The 26,840-nt window shown below is 43.2% G+C and overlaps 1 protein-coding gene across 1 annotated transcript in view; it reads left to right on the plus strand.

Moving 5' to 3' along the window:
• RACK1 (receptor for activated C kinase 1) overlaps positions 1 to 26,840 on the plus strand; it is a 35,863-nt gene that overhangs the window by 6,346 nt on the left and 2,677 nt on the right. The window contains exons 2-5 of the mRNA XM_085897131.1: positions 1,856 to 2,027; positions 6,538 to 6,685; positions 16,002 to 16,097; positions 16,599 to 16,709. Coding sequence (XP_085753257.1) covers positions 1,856 to 2,027; positions 6,538 to 6,685; positions 16,002 to 16,097; positions 16,599 to 16,709 — 527 coding nt within the window. The remainder of the gene's footprint in view (positions 1 to 1,855; positions 2,028 to 6,537; positions 6,686 to 16,001; positions 16,098 to 16,598; positions 16,710 to 26,840) is intronic.

Genomic DNA, 26,840 nt, shown 5'->3' on the forward strand with positions numbered 1-26,840 from the left:
TCCTCCTCCTCCTCCTCCTCCTCCTCCTCCTCCTCCTCCTCCTCCTCCTCCTCCTCCTCCTCCTCCTTCTCCTCCTTCTCCTCCTCCTTCTCCTCCTCCTTCGGCAGTTTCATTGGCTGGACCTTTGGGTAACGACTAGGACGGGTTGCCACTCCCATGCAAGTAGCAGGAATTTGTCATTTCTTGAGGGTGCCTGTGATGGGTCACCTTCTCTTCACGAAGGACACCGTGGGATCTTTAACATCCACCAATTGATGCTAGTAAATGGCACACCCAGTTTAACGTCCATCCGATGGACTGTGCACACAACCGATGAAACACCAGGATGACGGTTTATAGCTGCGTCGAGATTTGAATGCAGGCTAAACAGCTGAGGCGACCTCCATGCTATCCTGCCAGTCCATCATACATAATGGCTACAGACAATATCACCACGTGCGCCGGAATCGGCCTGAAAGCCGGAGCTTCCCCATGCCTACTTTAGAGGGACATGACAGGAGCAAAGAACATTTTATTTACGCATGTATGGACACGGCAGCAGCAACAAAGACGATGTGTGGGATAAAATCCTTTCTTTTTTTTTCACGTTTCATTTAATCTTACATCCTCACTGGACATTGAGGCTCATAGGTAGACATGAACATGCTGTCTTTGAATTAAACCCATGCTGGGAAGGCATTCCTCGTTGCACCTACTGTATCGACTTTAATAAGAAAATGTGTATTTAATTTATATTGATGATGATGTTAAAATTAATGATCCTTTTGAAATACAAAAAACCCCCATTAGCTTCAGTATACCGTGCCGTATATGCAAAATGATTGAATGTTGTGGTTTGTACTGAGACTTGCTTGTTGACAACATTTGTATTTAACTGCACCACCGAAGGTCAGCGGAGCTTATGTTTTCACCCTTATGTGTTTGTCTGTGAACACGAGATCTAAAAAAAGTTGTGGACGGATTCGGATGAAACCTTGGTGGACAGGTTGGGTGTGATGAGGACAAGTTGATTAGATTTTGGGAAAGATCTGGATGCAGATACAAGAATTGCAAAAATAAAATTCTTAGTGATCCTTCACCATTTGAGAGATGGGGCCAAAAACAATATAATATGTAATGTGATGCATCAATAAGTTGTGGATGGGTAGTTGACAAGAACAAGCCGATTCGATTTTTGTTTCAGGTCTGGATCCAGATCCGGCCTATCAGTGAGATACAAAATGTAAACTGTTCATCCTGGCAGAGGTACGTGCTCTGCCGAGTGCCACGCCATGCAATTGCCAATTGCGGTCGATCACGTGTTGAGAGAGCACCCTAAGTGCCGTACCCAAGGTGGTCTTTCGTGAGAGGAACACACAAGACACCGTACATACTGCGATGCATGTACGATGTATCGTAACTAACGGGTCAATTTCTGCCTTGCGAAAACCCCATTCTCGATGCTGAATCGGTGACGTGATCCCATTTGGGTACAAAAACGATTTTGTGTAACACAACTGTGGTATCGATCATGAGGCATTCCCTTAGTCTTTTATCAAAACAAATGGCACAACTTTGCCTGACAGACGCTTTGATTGTAGTTGTAACAGGCAAGCAGTTTTCTGAAACGTGGTCATGAAGTTACCGATATTATGAGTTGACTATATTTCATAGCTGTTGGTAACGTTTAACAGGTGGTGGTGACTTTTCAGGGTGTTGACAAAGTTAAATGCATCAAGTAGGTTATCTGAAATGGGGGGTGGACAATCCCTGTGGGATCCATTGTATTTTGTAAGGAACTATGCATTGGTGTATTTTATTTCACATTTTTTTTGACTCAACAAACTAATCTTCAAGTGCTTGTCCTTCCATGCAGACAAAACGCTCATCATGTGGAAGCTAACGCGTGATGAGACAAACTATGGCATTCAACAACGTTCACTGCATGGGCACGGACACTTTGTGAGTGATGTAGTCATCTCGTCAGATGGGCAGTTTGCACTCTCTGGATCCTGGGACACCACGTTGCGACTGTGGGATTTGACCTTGTAAGTTGTGGCTGCTGACACACGTTCAAAATGTCATGGAGTGATTGAAAAAAATTGCAAACTTGCACTAACTTTTCACATCGGTCAGTTGTAGTCACAAAAGACATGAAAATTGAGTTTACGTTCCGTTCTACTTTGAACCTGTTCAAACGGTCCCCCCCCCCAATTTATTTATTTATTTACACTTCAGACATTGACATTTAGTGAAGTGTAAAACTTTCACCATTTGATTGCACTGTGTGACATTCCTTACATTATATGCATCGATTGTAAAAGTAAAAGACTTTCATTGTTGAAATGCATTTATAAAACAACTTGTTACATTTTTCAGTTTTTCAACTCTCATTTACTATTATCATCCTACAGATGAACAATTGGTGTTATCGTATTTTAAATTGGGACAAGTGATGTATACCCTTCAAGGTCAGGTTATGGCATGGAATTGTATTTGATTGGACACGAGGGCCATACAAGGGGTGATGAGATTGCTTATGGCCCAACAAGGAAAACGATACAATCACTTTTAGTTCTCTTTCTCAACACGATCTTTCCTGGCATGGCACTTCATCCGTCGGTCCTTTAGCTTGGTTTTGCCCATTCTGTAGAACTTGTCACACTCCTCGAGGAAGTCCTCCACAGCCCCCGTCAGAGCATTGTCATTGTCATATTTGTTCCCCCGCAGAGATTTTTTTCAGGTGAGGGAACAAATACAATTTTGACGAATCTAGATCTGGTGAGTAAGGTGAGTTGCCAGAAGTTCATACCCACAGTTGGTAGCCACCAGAAGTTAGGCTGTATCTCGAGGTGTTATCGAGAAGCAGCACACCTTGAGTCTGTTTCCCCTCACCTTGTGAGAAACAGCCACAGTTGGCCCATCGGAATGCCTTGACATCCTCCGCAATAGCAAATGATTTGACAAAAATGCTTCCTCCTCCCAATGGATGTCAGCCCTCAGCGTTGTCTGTGCCCTATCCTCTAAATGTTGAGCATCAAGGACATAACACATACTATTTTTAAAATCTTTCGAACGACTCAGCTGCGGTTCAACCTTCCTACCTCCCGGACACAGAGTGGACGCTCTAACCGTCATGCCATCATCTCAATCATTACTTCCCTATCCATCATTGTTACATTTGTTTTATGAAGCTTCAATTTCCTTCATCGATTTAGAGGTTCGTGGAAGAGCTGAATGACATGGATCAACAGACAAAGACAGTGGACATGGGGGGGGGGGGGGGGAGAACATTTCTACAGAGGAGAAAAGAGGGATGTGAAATGGACATGAGCATCGAGTTTGGACTTGGGGAGTGAAACAAGCAAAGGGTTTCTAGCAGAATGCATGCCACCCAGAATGGCAGGAGGCAGAGGTGACGGGGCATGACAAGGCATGCATGCTGGAAAAATTGCTCAGAGGTTTCCTCATTTTCAGTATTATTATTATTATTATTATTATTAGTAGTATTTTATTCCTGAGCCATTCTTATGCCTGCAATGCTTATTGCTGAAATATTGTATCCCATTTTAGCGTTTGGCTTTCTGATTTGAGGTCCCTTTTCGTTCTGCACAGTTTTGGGGTGTGTATTGTGGAGGGCATTGTCAGTAAGCGAGTATAGCTCGATTAGTAGTTTTATTCCATGCATTGTATCGATCAAGTCTCGTGGAGACCATCTTCTTGTTTTTGGTTTGTAAATGCTCGTGAGCCTGTAAAGAATATTGTCGTGTCCACACTGGTTAGGTTAATTATCCTTCCTGGCCCAGTTGTCGTGGTGGGATGGTTAACACTGACCTAGACGGTTAGCCAAGCAGTTTCCCTTGGACACGAACAGCCAAAATCGTTGGAGATTATTGCGCACGTGAGATGAGAGGCGGCGAAGCACGTACCAGAGGCGTTCACCAGGATGGAAGTACGAGGGTTTATACTCAAACCCACAACCAATAGACAAGCACAATCGATCTTATAAATGAAGGTTTAATGAATACTAGATGACCCGTGAACCCGTTGGGTTCCCGTTGTGACAGTGGTTTATGGAAGAAAAAAATCATTTCAAGAAAAAAAAAGAGATAGCTTCAGCGTACTATACCGCTGAGGTTGTTTGCATTGATCAAATTCTCCCGAAGAGTACTTGACTGAATCGGGAATTGATTTTTAAATAATTTTTTCGTTGCCCGATTAGAACGAAACGATACTGCACACCGCAGGTAAATGGTGAGTAATGTGGGGTGAAAGTTTTTGTTCTATCATGTACCGTTTTGGCTGTATTTCGGGAACATACATACATACATACATACATACATACAAGATGAGAGTTTTAGTAATATATATATATATATATATATATATATATATATATATATATATATATATATATATATATATATATATATATATATATATATATATATATATATATATAACAAATATTTATAATGGGAATAAATCAAAGCGTGCAGTAATTGAAGCCTAAATTTGAGACACTCCACACAGTTACAGAAACGGACAAGGGGAAAGATAAAATAAAGACACCTCTTTATTCTGGCATTTAGCTGTACATCCAGAGATGATGTTTTAGGAGCCTGGCGCTCGAACCACGTAGCCAGCGTGCGGGACGCTCACAAAATGGTGCCAAGTACCTCTCTGGGCAGGAACCGTGTGTGGTAATTCGCGTGGATGATTCTCCTTCATTGAGGGCTCGCAAACGTTCGTACGGGTTCTTCTCCCATTTGAGACTGCCACACCACTCCTCTCTATTAGCTCCAAGTTCACATCGGGTCTGCTCACAGCGGCCCGCCTTCTCCCTCGATCGTAGAACGGGATATCGCTGAGACGCGCTTTCTATCACTCTCACACTCTCTCACATAAAGCATACAAACTTCGCGATTCACCCGAACAGATAACAGCTAGCGCCTTGTTCCCGCACGCGGGCAAATTCACACAGCACGAAGGAGAATCGTGCTGCTCTTTCGTCGTGCTGAGAGGAGAGCAAAAATGAGACCCTGTCTTAACTGCATACCTCGCCCACGTCCACCGACCAATCATAAGCCCCAGGGGTGTGACTTGCCGGAACAAGCCGGGAAGGCAGGGTTTCTGCCTGCACGGAAATGTTCGGCTTGTTACAAGAACGTATTCTTTTATTGCTTGCTTGTAAATCCAAGAACGTAGGAAAAGGTCACCGGAGGGGGGGGGGGGTTGTGGGGTGAACATACTGGGAGAAATTGGCCTTCAACCTCACCTCGTTAACACAGCACTGACAGGTAACAATCTTAAGCTGACAGTTTCCCTACTTAATTTACATTGAGATGTCTCCTCCTTGTCCATGGACCATCCTGCACTATACAATCCTACCTTTGCTATGAAATTCCTCCATTTTCCCCACAAACACAATATTGAATGGTGCACCCATAATGGAAGATCAGATCTCATTCAGTTATCTATCTATAATTCCAGCAGTGTGCGTGTGCGCGCGTGCGTGTGCGTGTGCGTGTGTGTGTGTGTGTGTGTGTGTGTGTGTGTGTGTGTGTGTGTGTGACCGCGTGTGTGTGTGTGTGTGTGTGTGTGTGTGTGTGTGTGTGTGTGTGTGACCGCGTGTGTGTGTGTGTGTGTGTGTGTGTGTGTGACCGCTGTTTCTCGACAACCTCTGGTCCGATCTAATTGAAACTTGCCAGGTATATTGCTGGGGACCTGAGGATGTGCCTTTTCAAGCTTTGATATTAATCGGACAAGTGCTTCCCAAGTTATGGCCATTTATTTACCAAACCAATGGCAAGACACGTTGTTGCGTGGGCGTGGCCGATGGGGAAGGTAAGCTCAGCCGCGTTCCCCATTACGGGTTACAACGTACGGGCTTCCGGAGAGTGATGACTTCGTGTATTCTAATAATTTCTCGATTTCTTATGCGCATTTATAGATAAACACAATTGCCCAGGTTATGATCGTTTTCATATTAGACGGTGTATAAATTTCGGTAAGATCAGAGTGCTGGTATGCTCCGAAACAGGAAGTAAATTTTTTTTCTCTCTTCTCTTCTCTTTTTGTTTTTCCTTGCCACGACATTGCGAAAAGGTAAAATACGTTGGCGCTAATTGAATAATTGGGTATTAAAACTAAATTGCGAATAATCGTAACTGTGAATAATATCGAACTTCCGGGTCACGCATGTACGGGCACGCGAGAGCGAAGAAACGGCCTGTGTGGTTTATTTGTTTATTATTATTTATTTATTTATTTATTTATTTTTACAGGCACGTACTGGTGGTTGCTAATGACCATTGTGCTTGTGTAAAGGTGGGCTGCATTCTTGCAGGGGAACGACTACATGGCACTTTGTTGGGCACTCACTCCTTGTCCATGGACCATCCTGCACTATACAATCCTACCTTTGCTATGAAATTCCTCCATTTTCCCCACAAACACAATATCGAATGGTGTACCCATAATGGAAGATCAGATCTCATTCAGTTATGGTTGCTGATGACCATTGTGCTTTTGTAAAGGTGGGCTGCATTCTTGCAGGGGAACGACTACACGGCACTTTGTTGGGCACACAAAGGATGTTCTGAGCGTGGCCTTTTCTGCTGACAACCGGCAGATTGTGTCCGGTGCGCGAGATAAGACTATCAAGTTGTGGAACACCCTGGGTGTGTGCAAGTACACTATTCAGGTACGTTATTTTTATTTATATGTTATAATGAAACATATATACAATCCACGTTGGGGGTGTTGGTGTGGCGCACTAAAGGTTACACTTTTTTTTTTTTTTGCATTTTCTGGGGTACTTTGGCTACCAGCGATGCCACAACAATGGCGCTGCTTTTCTCACCGCACTCGGCTTGGAATTTCCTCAGGAGGATTTTCCACCTCCCTCTGGAGATTGTCCATGTTCTTAATCTATAAAATGCAAACAAGGAAGCATGCAAGCATGTTGCATGCATATAAAATGCAAGCATGTTCAAGCAAGGAAGCAGCATATACCATTTTTACAGTCTGGTTTGACCCAGCCGTAGTTTGAACCACCAACCTCCCACACTCAGAGTAGATTCTCCAACTGTTCTTCAAAATCCTGCTCTGCCGTTCTTGCTTGTCATGTTTTTACATTTTATTTGGCCTGTCATTTTTGTTTGGCAATCTCCTGTCTGCCTGAAAGTCACCAAGCATTTTCTGCCTCCAAGAAGAGTGGAAAAGTGGGTACTTATAACGATGGACCAGAAAGCTTGCATCCAATTTTGTAAGAAAAGCCTTGGCATCTATTGCTGTTGCTGATGTCTTTATTCTTCCAAACTGCCTCATTTGACCTGGTGTTGGCTTGTTGGTTCGGGTGGTGGCTTGGGATCCTTGGGTCCTGAGTTCAAGCCCTGTTGGCCGCTGATCCTTGCGGCATATCCCAATTGGTTTTCTGTGAGTCATGGCATGGAACGTTGACGTTACTGGGAAAGGATTTTAGCAGGATGTCACCACTAATTGTGTTGGATGTGCCACCTGGTGCGGACTGAGTGCACAAACCCAGTTTGAGGTGGTTTCGAGAGCTGACTTAAGAGGTTTGGGATGGAAGGCAAGGCTGCTGTGCTTAAGGCAGCGAGTAGATGACTGCTGTTCTATGCGCTGTGTGGTGTCGTAAATGGAAGCAGAAAACGTGTATCGGATATCTAACTGTACACTCATAGCACTTACCTGTTTACATCGACTCTAGACACTTAATTAAACAATATATTGTACGACTAAATAACTAGTCTTCAACTGAGAGTGTATCTCTTTACCGCAAAAAGGGCCCAAATCTGTAAATATGTATCAAGTCGGTAGATTTCTTCTGTCGGGATGGACTGGACACTCCATTGGCTCAACACAACATAAACTTTCTGAAATTAGAACGGCATTCTTCAACATTGTGACGTCGCCAGATATGCCTCCACCTACATTATTACATCATTATACATGTACCAAGTTTGATTTAAATTACTGAACCCAGATTCAAAATATTCAGTAATTCTGGCTGCCAGACCATGTGTCCGATCAGGTTGAAATTTAAAACACGCATTCCCCATGACTGGATCGTAATTGTGAAGTTTCACGTCGCTTGATGAAGTGGTTCAATAATTTTTTTTAAGATTTTCGTTTAAACCACTCTGGCCTGCCCGACCATGTGACCTTTTAATTATTTGTGTACACCCTGGTCTCCCCACGGCTTGAGTGAACACGTGGTTTTGCACCACGAGTGAGGGTGATTCTGGTAAACCACTCCATTACATGACGGTTGACACACACACACACCACCTTTATAAAACACTTGTATTAAAAGTACTGTAAGGTATGTGGTATTCAATATTTTATTTTATGATGAAATGCTGTGTGCCTATCAACAAACTGAAAAAAAATCTTCCCAGCAATGGATGTTCAGGTGAAATAAAAATGATTCCCAAAATATCAATTTCATTTGCATTGTATTTTTTTTTGTTTGTTTCTTTTTGTCTCAATTTGGACAGTATCCCCCCCCCCCAAATGCATATTTTGACTTCAATTTTTTCAAAAATTTCTGGAGGCATGCCCCTGACCTCCCTGGAATAGAGCCGTTTTTCTTTTTTCAAAAGTTCTGCAGTTTCACCCATGCATGCACACTTCTATAAAGTATGTACTCTTTAGAATATTAGGTAGTCTAAAATATGTACATCACCTTTACCATGTGAACATGTCTGTAAAGTTTATCCAACAACATTTGTAAATCAGTAGTAGAACAGAAGGGCACTTGGTAGAGCGCGTACATCCCACCACATAATGCCTGATCCATGAGAACATATATCGAGCCCAAGACATTTTTGAAATTATATGCTGTTCAGTACTATATCGTTTTGGCCCTATCTCTCAATGGTGAAAAATCACTCAAATTCTCGGATCTGGATCTTCACCAAAATCTAATCAGTTTGTCCATGTCACATAGCCAACCTGTCCACAACTTTTTGAGATATCCTGCACACAGACAGACAGAGGTGAAAACATAACCACCTTCACCTTCGGTAGCAGAGGTAATAAAGGTGCTCTTGTCACATACTCTTGGCAAAACACTTGAGAACCATAAATTACTGTGACATCAACATCAATAACCCTAACAAGAAATGATCATGTGAAACCATGCCTACATTTTTGATGAATAATAGTTGGCGACAGAGACAGATAGTAGTTATCGCCATATTTGGGTTTCAGAAGGTGGACCGTAGTTTTCCCAGGTCTCAAAGTATCCACCTTCGTTTCACTCTAGGATCGTGATTCATGGACCATTTTGTGAAGTTTTGTTCCCAGGGCTCTTTTGAGGATAGTCACCAATCCCCGGACAGCTTCCAACTGTCGTTGATTTGTGGTATTATTGTTGTGGGGCTGGGTCTCGGTGGCGAGCACGACTGTGAGATGGAGCAGTAGAGTCGGCTCCACCGAACACCTGGAATTTAGGTCGTACCTTTCAGATAAATCCGAAAGTACGGGTCCCTTACAGTAACATGAATCGCCAATAATTCAACCGCGTGGAGTAGGGTTAATTGCCAACTTCAATATACCTTAGTATCCACGCGGCAAAGCTACTGGGAAATTCACACCCTCGGCAGGCCTCGAGCGGAAGGAGCCGTTACCGTGCGTAACCCGAGCGCATGGTTACCGAGGCACGTTGGTCCAAATGTACAACTACGGCAACAGCCTTCCTAATTCCCGTTCGCAGCGCAGCAAATGAATGATAGAAAGGACAAGGACGAGCTGCGACATTTAGCAAGAGGGGAATTTATTAACAATAGTCCGGTGACGAGGGGAGCACGTAAGGGAAGAGTTATCCGAATATGCAAGGCAAATAATATACAACAAAAAGCATTTAACAATTCTACTAAGACAAGACGGGCCCCCACACAGACACGCACGCCCAAAAAGAAAATGGACCCGCCGGGTCTTTATTCGGCTCTCCAGCCGAGGAGGATAGTTTAGCTGGGAGTCAGAACAGCTGGCTACCTGGCGCGAGTGCGCGGCTGATCGTCCACCCCTTCCCGGAGCTCCGGTCACCAAAAGCACGAACCAGAGGAGGCAAGGCGAGATGATCTCCCCCAATGAAATGGTCGACCGCTCGCTGCAACGTGCCAGACGAGATACCTCCGATGCGTGGGATGCAGTCCACCGCAGACCCAGACAGACGCGCTTTGAGACACCTGGGACGCAAACTTTTCGCTCGCCCGACCACCACACTCTTCCTTTTCAGGAGGGAGGGGCTTCTTCTCCTGGCCACTCGCCTCCTGATTGGTCGGACCCATCGTGCGATTCCCTGTCCATCTTCCATTGGACAGGCCCATGGTCGGTGGGGCAACTCTCACCCTTCTGGGTGGAGTCCCGATCAGAAGCGTTTGTAGCTCCGTCGACCTCCTCACCTCCGGCCACATGCGTAATGACGATGGTCTTGAGTGTGGGATGGGGCGGGTGAGACGCCCGCTCCTTGCCGATTGGCCAAAGAGGGGCGCCATGCCCATGTTGGACTCCGCCCACGCACGTGCTTTCTCGCTGGCGAACAAAGAGCGCAGACAATGCTGAAAGCAGAGTTGTGAAAGCGAAGATGGACGTTGTTGTTGTTGTAAGTGATGTAAAAATCCTAACTTTAAAATAACTCCACAGCACACGTACAATTAATTCCCATTAGAATGGGGACGGGACACTAACTGGAAACACGTACTTACCGATATAACTGATCTATAGGATCTGTCTGTTGTGTGCACATGGCTGCCAGATTCGTAACAATATTCCTCGGGATGTTTTTTTTAAGATCTCTGTGAGGTTCTTTTTTTCGTTGTTTTTCTAATCATTCCCATTGCTCCATTGATCACGAGTACAATTTTGGTGCTTTTCAGCTTCCAGGATATTTTCACTTCATTTTTGAGATCTTAGTATTTGGTCATTTTCTTGATTTTTCTGTGATGTTTAGGCCAAAATCACTGGGTACTGACACCTCAATTAGTAATGTCTTCTTTCTATTTTTATTTTTGTACCTCAGTAGTAAATCTGGTTGCAATGCTTTATTTTCGATGTTCATGCTTTATAGGATCATTAGGTAGTGCGTGCACCCACACCACACCACATGATGTGGATAGTGAGACCTGCTGTCTACCTTCCATCTCCTGAACCCTCCCCACTCCCCCCCCCCCCACATGTAGAGATAGCAGCCAACAGCAGCAACTTTCATGCACACACTCACTCTTCTGTGGGCAACCATTAGTCAAAGAAAGATGTAGGCATGGTTTCACATGATCATTTCTTGTGACCATCCCTACCTTGTTTATATACTTTTTGGAGTAACATCCCTCCATACTTTTGCAGTGTGCATGCGTAAAAGTTTCTGTGCATCATTTATACCAATGAGAAATGAAAACTAACTCGTCACATTGTTTGGTCATCTCAATATTTAGTGTTTGATAAACATGAAATCATGAGAATGTCAACATGTGTGCAAGACATGACTCAAGAGGCTCAAAGATGGGTACAGTCAAGTCTGTTTCCAACCTGGTATCTTGTGTGACCGTTTGCGTTGACGCACGCTTAGCAACGGAACCTCATTGAGAACACAAGATTGTTGAAGAAAGTTTGAGGGATGTTGTTCTTGATCTGTACCCTGGCATGTCGCAGTTGGCCAATGTCGCTGGTTGGCTTTTGAGGACTGTGCAATTGTTGTTCTGTTTCATCCCACACATGTTCTCTGGGAGGAAGATCAGGAAAGTGTGGGAATGTTCTGTTGTGCGATGAAGTTGGTGACCACTCGTGCACTGTGAGGGTACTGCATGATCCTGTTGAAGTGTGATGTGACGCCCATGAACCTGCAGGAACGTGAGGTTTGAGAACTTTATCATGCTACCGAATGAATGCCTGTCAAATTGCCATGAATGACCTCCATCTGAGTTCTTAGTATGTGGAGGCATCACTGCATGTCAAGCACGATTCCACCGCTGAACGTTGCACAACACGATTCAACGTAACGCTTCCCTTCCCGTCGATAAACATGACAACAGCCATCACTATTGACAACCTCAACTGCAAAGAACAAGGTGGAACATCAACTCGTCTGTAAAGAGGATACCAGCCAAATCTTGTCTCCTGAACTTCAGATGTTGCCTTCACCATGCTAGGCACTCATGGCGACGTGGAAACAATATCGGATGTTGTGCTCGCGTAACCGATTCCTGATGGCTCTGGCACTGATTGGTCGCAAGCCAGGGATGCTGTGAGCTGTCAAACTTGCTTTCTGGAAACGGTTCTTGAGGTGCACCAACCGATGTGTTTATCTTGCCAACGTGACGTCACACATGGTCATGCAGAACGTGGATGGTCTCTGATGTTGCCAGTTTGTTGGTAACGTCTCCTGACTCATTATGCTGTTCAGATGAACACCAAAACGCATATCGACAATGTCTTGTGGCATTCATGTCTCGTGCATGCTAATCGCGCTTAGACATTCCTTTTCAGAAAGGTGTAACATTGCGTTTATGACTTTAGACGTCAATAAAAATGTTTTTCACACCTGGGATGGTTCACTCAATCATGCTGTTGCAATTTGCTCAGCAGCACTGTCGTGTGACTCGGTACATGTGCAGTGCACAATATGTACATGCAAATTCCAGATATCCATTGGTAAACTGAGGAACCTGTCATGGCACATGTTGGCTCACCATGATCTTGCTGAGGTAGACGTCGGTATCATTTTGTGTAAATTTTTGTTTTTTATGGTGCACAGAAGCTTTCTTCTGTTGAGATTATATATATAATTGTGTGTGTGTGTGTGTGTGTGTGTGTGTGTGTGTGTGTGTGTGTGTGTGTGTGTGTGTGTGTGTGTGTGTGTGTGTGTGTGTGTGTGTGTGTGTGTGTGTGTGTGTGTGTGTGTGTGTGTGTGTGTGTGTGTGTGTGTGCTGTTTCTCGACAACCACTGGTCCGATCTAATTGAAACTTGCCAGGTATATTGCTGGGGCCCTGAGTATGTGCCTTTTCAAGGTTTGATATTAATCGGACAAGTGCTTCCCAAGTTATGGCCATTTATTTACCAACCAATGAAAGGACACATTGCTGCGTAGGCCGGTGCGCGGCCGGCCGACGATGTCACATGCCGGTTACGATGGGGATCGGTGCCTGAGTTACCGTGGCGTAGGAGTGGCAATGGTCAATGGCAGCGAATGTCATGGCAAGCAAAGATAGAGAGGTAAACTTGATTTTACTTTGGATTTTAATTAACTCTGTGTGTGTAAGTATCACAGCAGTTGTTACTTCAATGAAAGCGATAATTCGTGGAATGCATGTGAACATTCCGTACGGGCACGCACCACTTCCGGATAGTGATGACTGACTGTATTCTAATAATTTCTCGATTTCTTATGCGCATTTATAGATAAACACAATGCCCCAATCCAGTCGTCGTTTACGAGAGCGAAGGAACGGCCTGTGTGGTTTTCTGGCTCGTGGTTTGAAAGTTAAAAAAAAAAAAATTAGGGGGGGGGGAGGTTGCGCGTACGGCCATGAGAGAGCGAAGGAATGGCCTGTGTGGTTGTTGTTTCTGGCTTGCGGTTTGAAAGTTTTTTTTTTTTATTTTTTTTTATTTATTTATTTTTTTTGCACGTACTAGTATTATAAAATTTGCATGTGTAAAGAATGCTCCCCCAATCTCCAATGGGCGCAAGTCCTGCGCGTTCACACACCAAAGCGTTGCTTCCAATGTGGAGGCATCGGCCCGGCCACTCGTCTTAAAAGACAGATCTTATGGTCACCATTGGTTAAACAAACTGAGTAACCTATCTGGATTTAAGGCTCATTTACCCTCGTCGGGACGGCATACCGTATAAATATCGAACCAATGATGACCACAGTTGTTTAAATTCCAATCGTACCTCCTGGCTGGAATGGTGAGCATCATCCACGGATTCTTACACGGAAAAAAAACACATAATTCGCAAAGAACAACAGTCTGTCTGCCACTCAGACGATTGTTCTAGCTAATGTAAACCAAGAAACCAGAAGACGTGTACGATTCGGCAGAGAAATCAACATGTGTGGAGCATGAGCGCTCCCCCAATCTTCGTTGAACGGAAGTCCTGCACATCTGTACACGTACACACACACCAAACATTCACCTCAGACCTGGAGCCATCGTCCCGGCCACTTGTGTCAAAAGACAGATTTTATCGTCACCATTGGTTAAACATCAAACGGAGCCACCTATCCAGATTTCAGGCTTATTTACCCCTGCAAGGATGGCATATCGTGCAAATATCAAACCAATGATATCCACAGTTTTAAATTCCAATCGTACCTTCTCTGTACATATATATTGTGCTGACTACACAAAACAGATACTGCTGCTCACAACAGCCCACCACAGGGTTTCGATTGAATAACGTGATAGCATTATTGACTCATCCAAGCCAGCATGACCAGGGAAGACTCCATCAATTAACGTTTTTTGTTGACAGATTATGTGCCTCCCCATGCCAAATGGCACCCGATGATCTGTCTTTGACAAACACAATGTGGGATATATCCACCAGTGAATGCGAGGTGAAAGGCTGCCCAACGGACTACCTAACAATTATTGCAACACCCTTCCTGCGGTGCAATCTTGGCAGAGGAGTAAAGGGTGAGGTTGGATACAATGTTCATCATTTGAGAGACTGTTTATGTTTGGGTTGGGAAGCAAACCCAGACGACACAGCATAAAAGTGATAATTATACTACCACTGAGCTAACCTATCAACCCTCATGTTCTTGAATTGAAGCGATTTGACATTATGGTGTTGACTTTGATTAAAGAGCAGGTGACACATCTTGCACATGTTCCAATCGGGTGCATGCGTGCAAGTTGTCACCTGATGAATCTCAGGTAAGTTGGACTTCAGTAAAGCATCAAACTAGCCTCCCTGTCTGTCTGTCATTGTGTACAGGATATATCAAAAAGTTGTAAACGGATTCGGATGAAACTTGGTGGACAGGTTGGGTGTGTGACCATGACAAATTGAATCGATTTTGGTGAATATCCGAATCTGGATCTGGATACGATAGTTATTTAATTTTTAAAGTGATTCTTCACCATTGAGAGATCGAGCCAAAAACGATATAGTTCTGTGTAGCAAGATATTTCAACAATGTATTGAGCCCAATATGTTCTCATGGATCAGGAATTACGTGGTGGAGGTATGCGCTCTCCCAAGTCCCCTTCTTGTTTAAAATAAAATATATTTTGACATATTTATATTATATAATATCAATGCATATTGCAATTAAGTTCCCAAAGCATTTTCACTAAATATGCTTTTCTTGGAATCCTGAAATATATCATGGCACTCCCTAAAAAGTTTTACCTTTTCTCATTTCTCCACATTTCCTTTCGTGTATAATTTATTTATATTTATACTGTCATTTATTGTCCTTATACCATCAGATGCACCGGTTCTTATGATGAGGGTTGTAATTGTCTTTGCAAGGATCCGATGATTACGATCACCAAACAGAAACTCACAATTGTGTGTTCAGGATGATAATCCTGCAATTATGAGGGTCTTGGCAAAGCCTTCGGTGTTCAGCACAATTGTTTTTTTATATAATATATATATATATATATATATATATATATATATATATATATATATATATATATATATATATATATATATATATATATATATATACATACACACACACACACACACACACACACACACACACACACACACACACACACACACACACACACACACACACACACACACACACACACACACACACACACACACACACACACACACACACACACACACACACACACACACACACACACACACACACACACACACACACATACACACACACACACACACACACACACACACACGTTGGATTTGATATTTTTTACCCATCTGAGGTCATTTGCTTCTCACATCGACAACCAATGCTTTTTTTGTTTGTTTTGTTTCTTCTTTCTTTTTTCTCCCCAGGAGGATGGTCACACAGAGTGGGCATCATGTGTTCGTTTCTCACCCAACAACAGTAACCCCATCATCGTGTCGTGTGGGTGGGACAAGCTTGTGAAGGTTTGGTCTTGTGCTTTGCTCGTTTTACACGTATTTCATAAAAACTCTTTCTTTGCAGTGATGTTGGAGCTGTCATATGCAATTAAGGATTCCAGCGTTGTTTTTAACAATGTGCTTGTCCCATGATTATTTCTTTTTGCTGTTCACATAATGAAGTGTCATGAAATGAGCCTGAACAAATGAGGATGAGCAAAAATTTTCATCTTTATAAACGAAATATTTTTAACTCTGCAAAAATAACCTCCCAACCTCTTTTTTTCCCTTCTGTCCACATGAATACACATTCTCCCTCATATTACACACTCTACTCGTCTCTGTCGCTCTTTCGCTTTCTTTTTCTGTCTTTGTCTTTTTCTCATCCTCCCATTTTCCCTGTTCACAATGCAATTGGTAGACAGTCCCGTTCTGCATTAAGTGATATCTGTGATTAACGTCCAGGTTGGTAGGGCAAGCTTTAACCTGGCTCTGGAATGGGCCATTTTTTTGTGGTTCCTTACCCAGGTATGGAATCTAACCAACTGCAAGCTCAAGACAAACCACATTGGCCATGTTGGTTACCTGAACACTGTGACGGTGTCTCCCGACGGATCCCTTTGTGCTTCCGGGGGAAAGGTATGTACTTTGCAACTCATGGTTTGGGGTCTTGCTTGGTGATTGCAGTTTTCTTTGAAGTTTGTTTTTTGTTTTTTTCCACCAAAATTTTTAAAATTATTTTTGTCCATTTTAATTTTCAGCTTTGAGTACTTCAAGTAAGAAATGCTTTAAATTGAAGTATTGAACTCAGTGCATGCATCTGGTTAAAACATGCCTTGTGCCTTGGTTGACTGCATCAACAAAGAGTTGAACTTTTCAGACGGTATAAATAACTGGTTGTGCAACCATTTTAAAATTATTTCTCCAAAGAGTGGATCCCGGTATCTGGCCGTACATACATCCTTCCGTCCATTCGTCCATTTATATTTGAATAAAACATCTCTCAAACTACCCCACCAATTTATGGGCCAAATTTGGTGCGATGCATCAGGACAGCATAGGGTTGTGTTCCCCATCTGGCTGTTCTTCCTATAAATGGGTGTTTTGCCCCAAATATTGGTATTTTATGCAAAAATCTCAAACAGCCAGACAGAGCCAGACCAAACTCGCCATGAGGCATCGGGACCATTCCCAAACTTTAAGTTGTGCTCCTCACGGTTGCATCTCCCATGGAAAGGGGAGCAACAGGCCCCCTCCCCAGATTCCTCATTTTCACTGAAACATCTCCACAACTACCTCAGTGATACAGACCAAATTTGGTAAAATGTATCAAGACAGGAAGTTTTCTCATGGGGTTGTGCTCCCCATCCAGATCCACCCATTTAAAGGAAGTAAAAGGTGGGGGGGGGGGTTCACCCAAAATATTGGTATTTCATTCAGAGATCTTCTCTGACACCGACAACCGGATCCAGCCCAAACTGGCCTTGCGGCATCGTGACCATGCCCTAACCTTAAGTTGTGGTCCACATGACCATATCTCTCCTGAAAATGGGGCCACATCCTCCCCTCCCCTAATCCCTCAGATTTTGGGATTCAAAATAACCATCAGTCCCCCATGTGGATAATTTTTTACAGCAACAGTGATGCATTGCTTCGAGTTCCAGCCATAATTGGTTGAATGGAAATCCTTTTCCAGAAAATCTGAAACTTCGTATCTAATCTACGATCTGATGTGAGTGGAGGATTAAATTTATTACGTCATTGGTCATGTTATTTGGTGTCTATTGCATTGAAAGTAACGTTTAATAAAAAAAATTTCTCCACAACCGTTCAACAGATCAATGCGAAACTTCATACAGAGACTGCTGAATATGGTATATAATTGAAGTACATGAAAACAAACACGACATCATAAAATAACACCGAAGCTTTTTGGGCTTTTCTTCTCAAGGTGATACACTGCAAGGAAACCAGAAATGATGATCAATGTCCTTTTATAAGCATGTCCAAGTAAAAGCGACACCGATTGGTTCTGCGGCCGTGACGTCAATCAGATTCCGAACGCCCTTTGGTTGATTCCGTCACCGCTATCTTGGCTCCGATTGGCTGGAGCAGAGTTTCCCGAGATCACGTTCCATTTGTGTCATTACCTCCAACCGTTATCAGAGAAATCCCTGTAATCTTTCTGTGTTGAAATAGATTAAGAGAATGTACAAATTCCTTTTGTTGACACAATGTCGGTTACATGGAATGGATGAAGGTTGCTTCTAACCTGCATTAAGACTGCATTCAACACAAAGTTCTTGCTGCATTTATTTCGGAGAATTGGGGTAGGTGGTGGTGGTGGGGTGGAGGGAGGTGTCTGCAGCAGGAAATGGATTTTCCATACTTGCACAATTGAAGAACCTTGCAGAATGTCCGTGTAGATCTACAACATGTTTCCAAATTGCTGCCAAGCATGGACGTGCACAAGTGTACTCGCTCAGGGATTTAACACGCCGCTCCAGTTTGGTGGAGGAATTTTCATTTCCAAGTTTGATTGCAGCAAAACCGCTCATTTTCACATTGAGTTTTTTTTTGTTTTCACACTTTTGAAGTCGTTGTCTATCTGTGATGGCCTGATGGTGTAAAGTGATTGCACCAGAGCTTGATGGCACATGAGCATGAGGTGGGGGGGAGGGGGAGGGTGAAATAGAATGCAGGGAGGAGGGTGAAAATTGTGTGGTGAATAAAAATCGTTTGTGTTCGTTCCTTTGGTTGAAAAGGACATCCTGGTTATTAATGAAAAGAACATCCTGCTTTTGGTCATTTTAATTTTTAATACATGCAGAAGATGCAATCAATGCAGAGTTTGTGCCCTGGTGATGATACATTTTCACATCAGGCCAAGTTGGTCCAATTAATTTGCCTGATTTTTCCCAATGGTTGTGCTTTGCGTGCACATCCGCATTGATTGTGCCATGTCGTGTCGGAGTTCTAATTTGACAGGTGTAGCTTCTTCCCCTTTACCTTCTTCGTCTGCCGGAAGGGTATCTGTTCCAATGTCGGGTCGTGATGATACATACAACTCTACACCGAGGCTTCTTTGCCGATGTTGATATCCAGAGGCTGTTTCTGAACCCGCAATTGCAAAAAATAAAAATAATAAAAAAAGGCAAACACTGCTGTTTTTTCACATTTATTGCACATTTACTTGGAATGCTGTTGCTGCAGCCATTGTCCAAAGAAAGGCAAATCCAGGTAGCACCTGGATTGTAGGAACGAAAACCTCGGTTGGTATGACCTCAGGCCAAGTTTTATCGGAGAGCTTTGTGTGTGCAATATGTTTGTTCGTATTCTGGTGTTGTCCCTGAAAGCAGGTTCACTACTGTTGAAGCAATTTCTTGGCGAAGGTCTATCGCGTAGTTTGCCATTCATTACCTTTCCAGCAGTACTTAGGGCGGGAATTTGGAATTTTGCCACGTTGTCGGCAACAACTCGCCGACTCTTCGTGATTGACACCATTGGATCTTTAACGTCCACTGACTGTTAGCAGATGGGACGTCCAGTTTGAATGTCCATCGGAGGGGCAACACGCACATTTAAACGCCGGAATAACAGTTTATACCTGTGTCTGGAATGAACGCAGGCAAGACAGCTTAGCGGTGAGTGTGCGTACCTCCTCGGGCATTCTGTCAGCCCTGCATGCAATATAGTGCAGGACAAATGCATAAGGCGCCATTGGTGTACAGCACTTCTACATTGTATTAGCAAAGGCATTGATTGATTTATAATTTAACAAAAATCAAATCCACAATGCATGGATTTGAAGTCTGGGATCACAGCAACATATGGCAACCCAAAATCTTCACTTGGCAGAGGAAATCCCTTTTAGTCTTGCATGGAATATCTGTGACAAAACCACGTGTCCTTCCACCCTTGAATTGTTTTCTCAACAAAATCAGATGTTCACCTTTCTTCACTTTTTTTTTTTTTTTTTTTTTTTGCAGTGACCCATTTGGACTTCCACACCGAGTCCTTGTACGTGTTTACTACAGCGTGACCAATAAGCTCCAAATTGCTGTGTTGTCTGTTAGTGATCTGTAAACTTGGGCTGATTTTAGCTAAGTGGTAAATTTTGGCTCCACCCCCTCACGTGCTCACCCCCCCCCCACTCCATCCCCCAAAAAAACAAAAATACTTGCTCCCCGTCTTACCGGCATTCAACCAGTGTTGTGTAAGTGAAGGGTCATCAATGCAATGTGTTTATTTTTTTATATATATATATATATATATATATATATATATATATATATATATATATATATATATATATTTTTTGTATACCTTGTCGAGGCTCGTATGAGAGCTAACACACAACGCACAGCAAGGGGGCCATGAGACAAGAGGGTGGGAGTGGGAAGGACAAAACAGATGGGTACAGAGACAGGAGATCTGTGGAAGGGAGAGGGATGGGGCGGGGAACACGGGGTATACACGGTTATTGATCTGCTTCATCGATGGCTTGTGTGGCTATTATTTCCGAAACACTCAAGTCGTGACCCTGTGAAATGACAGACGAAATGGAAACGGGATTTATTGTTCTTTTGTTTCGTTATCCATGATTGGTGGTTGGTTAGTCAATAAGTTGCTCGTTGCCTCTGCGTGTAGCTCTGATTGGATCGGAACGCCCCATTTAATGAATGGCTTTGTGATGCAAAGCACCAACCATGTTGCTCAGATTTTAATCACATTGAGCTTGTTGAGCATCACCGATTGAATTTTATCTGAAGCTGTAGTGCTTGATATGCTGCACTGCTTGGAGGTAAAGACCTGTATTGAAGATGTGTGTCCAATTTAGAGTGAGGGAGAGGTGATTGTGGCTTTCCGCCATTCTCTCATGACTTCACTTGACGTGTGCTTTTCTTGTTTGTATGGTTCATGGCAAACATCTGTGGTCAGCATGTCGCCTCCTAACAAAGCACTTGTAGCAGATCTGAAAAAAAATATACCACCTGGGTTTTCTTGCCTCAAAGGTTTGAACAGCACGTGGGTGATGCGGTTAATAGTACCATTCCCTTCGTGCCGTAAAGCCGCATTGGGCTACTGAGGCATTGAGGCATCATTGGCGAAGAGTGCAGTCCTGGATGGGTCAGCACTCCGACGCAGGTTTCCCCGAATGGTTATTACCCCAGAACGCTAATACTCGTTTTGCCTACTTTGGAAGGATGACAGGCTGAGTCAACCCCACCTGGTGTTAATTTGATGGTGTATGGGGGCTCAAACTCAGGACCCTGAGGTCCCAAGCCAACCACCCTAACCACCAGGCTGGGTGATGCGGTTTCCTTACGTTAATTATGACTGCAGTAAAGTGCAATCCATTGACCACATCACCGATCATCGGCAGAATGATGTGGGATCCATTTCGTCTTCAGTTACCATCACATGGTTTTCAAAACTCAACTTTATTAACCTCCGCCATCGAAGCTTGGAGGTTACTGTTTTCACCCCTTTCTGTTTGTTTGTTTGTTTGATTGTTTGTTTGTGAACAGTATTACGGAAAAACTCCTCGACGGATTTCGACGAAACTTGGTGGGGGAGGGGGTTAGGTATGGTCCAAGGATCATGCCATTAGATTTTAGACTTTGTCCCCCCCCAAAAAAAATATTGTTAGAGAAAAAAATGTTTTTTTTTTGCATTTCCACATGTTTTAAGTGATTTCCACCCCCTCCCCCCCCCCCAAAAAAAAATAAATTTAGAGAAAATAATTTTTTTTTTTGCATTTCTACATGTTTTAAGTGATTTCCAACCCCCCCCCCCCCCAAAAAAAAAAAAAAAAAATGTTGGAGAAAAGAACTATAACTCTGTCAGCGCTGTTGACATCATATTTAATGAATAAGATATAAGGTTCACTTGAGTGACCCAGCAGTATTGGCGGCGGAGGTTTTGCACTCTCCCGAGTGCTCCCCCTCCAGTTAACCTGCCCCATCGAAGATGGATGGAGGTTACTGTTTTCACCCCTGTCTGTTTGTTTGTTTGTTTGTTTGTGAACAGTATTACGGAAAAACTCCTCGACGGATTTCAACGAAACTTGGTGGGGTGATTAGGTATGGTCCAAGGATCATGCCATTACATTTTGGACTAGGTCCAAAATCCAATATGGCCGCTATGGCGGCCATTTTGAAAAAGTATTTGAATTTTTTTTTTATTTTTGCATTTCTACATGTTTTAAGTGATTTCCAACAAAAAACATGCCAAAATTATAATTGCGGCTGATTTTGGAACTTCAGGTGGATATACCCACGTAAAATCAATTTCTGTCTCAAGGAATCTAGTTATGACGAATGAATTGAGTTTGTTAAAGGGAAAGTTGCAAACTGTAACTCTGAGCACTGTTGACGTCAAATTGAATGAATAGGATATCAGGTTCACTTGAGTGACCTCGCAGTATTGGCGGCGGAGGTTTTGCACTCTACCGAGTGCTCCCCCTCTAGTTATAAATGTTGTCCATTATTCTTCAAACAACATGCGAGTGATGGAGACGGGCAGACCCGAGGGGGGTTGACGAGGACAGATTTGTGAGCCTTGAAACGTCAGCTCTTATTATGTAGACTTTTTGCTCCTCCAGCTATCCTGTCCAAGTTCTTGTCAATGGCACACTGATTTGTGCTTCGATGAAATTGCCGGCAAAGTCTTTTCCACCTGGAAAAGAAACTTCACTGAAGGGAAAACTCCGTCTCTGTAACACTCACAACCACTATATGTTTGTCTTCAGATTAGCCAGAGCTCTTGGGTTACGCTGGAATCTGAACTTGCCATTCTGCGTACAAAATTCTGCATTAGTCGGTCAAGAATGTTGCATTGTTTTCCCCCATTAGTCAAGTCCGTTGCAGTTTTTCCGTTGCTCAAGCCATCCCTCTCTAACAATGTAGAAATTTTTTTTTAAAACGAGCAAATGGTCATTTCACCTGGGACTTGGATGAAGTCGAACACTTTCACTCGTGGACATGTAATGACATCCAATGTTGGTTATATGACAATTGTGAACGTCTGACTTGTTGCTTCCAGCTCATTGCTTGAACCAGCAAAGTTGGATACTGATGTGGCACTGGTGGCCAAGGTTAATCCCCCGACCTAAAATTATGGTGACGGGCGGTTAACACCACCAGCCCTGGAAGTTCGAACTTCTCCCTCAGAGGCCTACAGCCGAGACTCCGAGGCGGTTAATGCGCGCGCGCGCGCGTGGGGGGAAACGGTTGAGCGCTGCATCAGGATGGCACAAGGGGTTTATACTCGAACCCCACAAAAAATACACGGATATAACTTCTTAAAATGAACACATTTAATGAAAATGGACAATAACAAATGTAATCATTATAAATACGTGAGGTAAATTAGAAGTTTGCACATAGTACATGCTTGGGAGCCTCGTTGGTATGCATTTCTGTCTACGCTATCACGGATTATTCACCAATAAGTGATGAAACCGGTCTGGTAGCTGGGGGTGTGGAGCATTGGGATTCATGTGTGTACGATGTGTGAACGTCTTGATAGTTGTTGAGGAACTCTGGGAAGGGTTCAAAACGGTGCTTAACACTTACCTTGTGTAGATCTTCTTGGGTTGCTTTACGCAGCAGCTTTGGCTCGAGGAGTGTGGTTGGGGTCAATTATATATATGTGTATATATATGTGTGTATATATATGTGTGTGTATATATATATATATATATATATATATATATATATATATATATATATATATATATATATATATATATATATATATATATATATATATATATATATATATATATATATATATATATATATATAGTTGCGTTTCTGCAAAACCACATGCCTCCAAGGCAATGGCACCCAACATGCAGTGATCCCCAGGCAGTTATTTTGTTCGTCTTTGTGCAGTCAGACCCCTTAATAGCTCGTGGGTTGACAGGAAGAAGTGCGTTGCGTGAGTTGTGGCTTGGTCTAATAACGATAACTCTATCTTCTATTCCATCCCTTTCCTTTTAGCCATGGTACAAATCAAGCAAGCACACACACCATGCAAAATGTGATTGAATGTTCACAATACGATGCCTCCTGTGGTTTGGAACCAAAAGAACCACAACAAACACTGTACAGCACACGCATGGCACACCAGTATTTCATTCAAATATGCGCACCAATTTCCAACGGCATCTCACCTTGCTCACTCATCGCTCACTTTTACAACTTCTGCACACGGGAAAAATATTCCAGCACCTCCTCGTACCTCTGTGTTGATACAATTCGCCACTAAACAGAGACGTGCGACATGGCTCAGGGTACTCGGACCATGTGATGCGGGGGACGAGCACCAGATGTTGGTAGCACCAACCGCATCTCGCCGGGGATGTCCCGGGTAGGCACGTGGGATTGATACAACCCTTGTCCAGTCACCAGAACACGGTAAGACTGGTGGCGAGGGGGGTGGGGAGGGCGGTGTTGTGGGCAGAACAACCCGGGAGTTCGATATGGTTTGGCAGCCATATTGGACTTACCCTAAAACATACTAAAAATCTTCTCCAGAACAGCTGAACAGATTGAGGGGAAACTTCACACACCTTCTCCAAGCCTTGGAGATACCAGGGTATTCACAAATAATTGATAGGTCACATGGTCTGGCAGTACCCAGTAGCCAAGGAGACTGCTTCAGCAGCACTGATGTTCTGCACTAAGTATGGTCCAAATGGATGGTCTGGCAGCTATATTGGATTGACCAAAAATTGGTTCGTGGGCACCAGCTGTGACCACTATTTTCGTTGTCTGTGTCTGTTGAATTCGCTATATATGCTAGATATCCCTTATTGTTGGGTTTTGTGTGTGCGTGCGTGCGTGCGCAACGCGAGGCTCCACAGCACGAACCAGCGAACCGATTTCGATTAAACTTTGCCAACATGTGCAATATGTGCCTGGAATGTGCGCATTTGAATTTCGTTGCCTAGCAACCACCCGTTGCTGTGCAGCGGCCGAAAAACCACGTAAAGTATTTTCAGTACTTGTCCTTCAGTTTTGAATGTAGAGAAACGAGACTTTGGAATTAAACACTTTGAGATATTTTGAAAATTTTACTCGAGCCGATTTTTGATTGAGGTTTTATTTTTCAAATGGTAGTCCTTCAAAAATCGGGTGTCTATTTACCGTCATTTTTTATGAGGGGCTTAGGAAAGTGGGCGGAGCTTAGGGAAAGTGGACATGGTTGATGAAAAGTGGGAGTGGCATAGGAAAGTGGAGTGGTGTAGGAAAGTGGGCGTGGTTTATGGAAAGTGGGCGTGGCTTATGAAAAAATATTGTGTGGCTCAGGAGGTGTGGTCAAACAAGAGCATTAAGAAGTTTATCGGGTTTTCCGTGTGTGTGGGTGCGTGTGCGTGCGCGCGCGCGCAACGCGAGGCTCCACAGCACAAACCAGCAAACTGATTATTTTTCAAATGGTGGTCCTTCAAAAATAGGGTGTCTGTTTACCGTCATTTTTTATGAGGAGTGCCAGTTGGCAAAATACGCAATAGGAAAAATCTTACCAGGCAGAGGAACAATTGTATGTGAACCAATACGTCTTGGCAATGAATCTTCGTTCTGTGGATCGGTCAGAATGAAAAGCATCATATCCAGCGCTTCGATCCTAGCGAATCCCTCGTCGCCTACCGGCTTGTCTGTCTGTTTGTGACTCTCTCCAGAGCATAGCTCCGTGACGTTTTATGCGATCTTGATGAAACTTGGACACAAGCTAGATATCATGGTCTCGTGCCTTTTTGTATGAGGGGCGTCCCACGCCCCTTGTGGGCGGAGTCACGCTCACTTGAACTTTTTTTTTTTTTTCTCTTTTTCTTGCAATTTCATTTCCTTGAAGCCGTGCGTAATGTCCATAAGTGCAATATATAAAAAATCCGATTTTATTTTGACGGAAGAGATAGGTTTTTACGGGAGGGCTTCCTCAAAAGCTTCCACTAACTCAATTGTACCTATTGTGGCATTGTTCAATAATTCCCGCGAACCATTGTCGCCTCCTGGCTTGTCGTTAAAATTTTTTTTTCTTGAACCACTTCATCGATCAACGTGAAACTTCACCATTATGATCTTATCATGATGTGGAATACATGTTTTTAATTTAAACCTGATTGACACATTGTCTGGCAGCCAGAATTATTTAAATGTTTTGATTTGAGTTATTTTTGATACATATTTTTTATTGCTGTTATTTATTTATTTTTATTTTTATTTTAAATAAGGCTCACTTCGCTGTGCTTGGATGGGTTTGAGGGTAGAGCAGTTAGCAATTCAACCCCAAATCCTATCCAGGTTCCTCCTGATGACTTTATCTTTGCCTTTTTGCTTGTTTGGGTTCCTTCTGATGACTCCAATGCAGGACTGTACCTATTTGGTCTTCCATTTGATTTGAGTTGAATTTATTTTAATCCCATTCTAAATTCAATTGAATAATAAAAAAACGTCATGGGTCAGGTGTCCAATCAAAGCGGGATGTCTTGGTACCGGTCATCACTGCCAGCAGTTACAAAGTGGCAGTTCTACTTATGTCTTACCAATTACAAAACATACCAGTACACAAACACCACACAAAACGAGTGCTGGTGAGGGTCTGCAATCTCTGATTGCTCTCTTTCTTGGTTGTTGATGGAATAACCATTGCATCGCTGTAATTGTGGTTTTCAATGTGTGGGCACAAAACACAACAGAGTATGGGGCATTTGGCAGGTGTGTGATTTCGATCTTTCTTCCAGGTATGTTCGGTTCGTTT

Source organism: Eptatretus burgeri, chromosome 10, assembly GCF_056783735.1.
Source record: "Eptatretus burgeri isolate ZD-2024b chromosome 10, Ebu_testis_v1, whole genome shotgun sequence".
In the NCBI taxonomy this organism is placed as follows: Eukaryota; Metazoa; Chordata; class Myxini; order Myxiniformes; family Myxinidae; genus Eptatretus; species Eptatretus burgeri.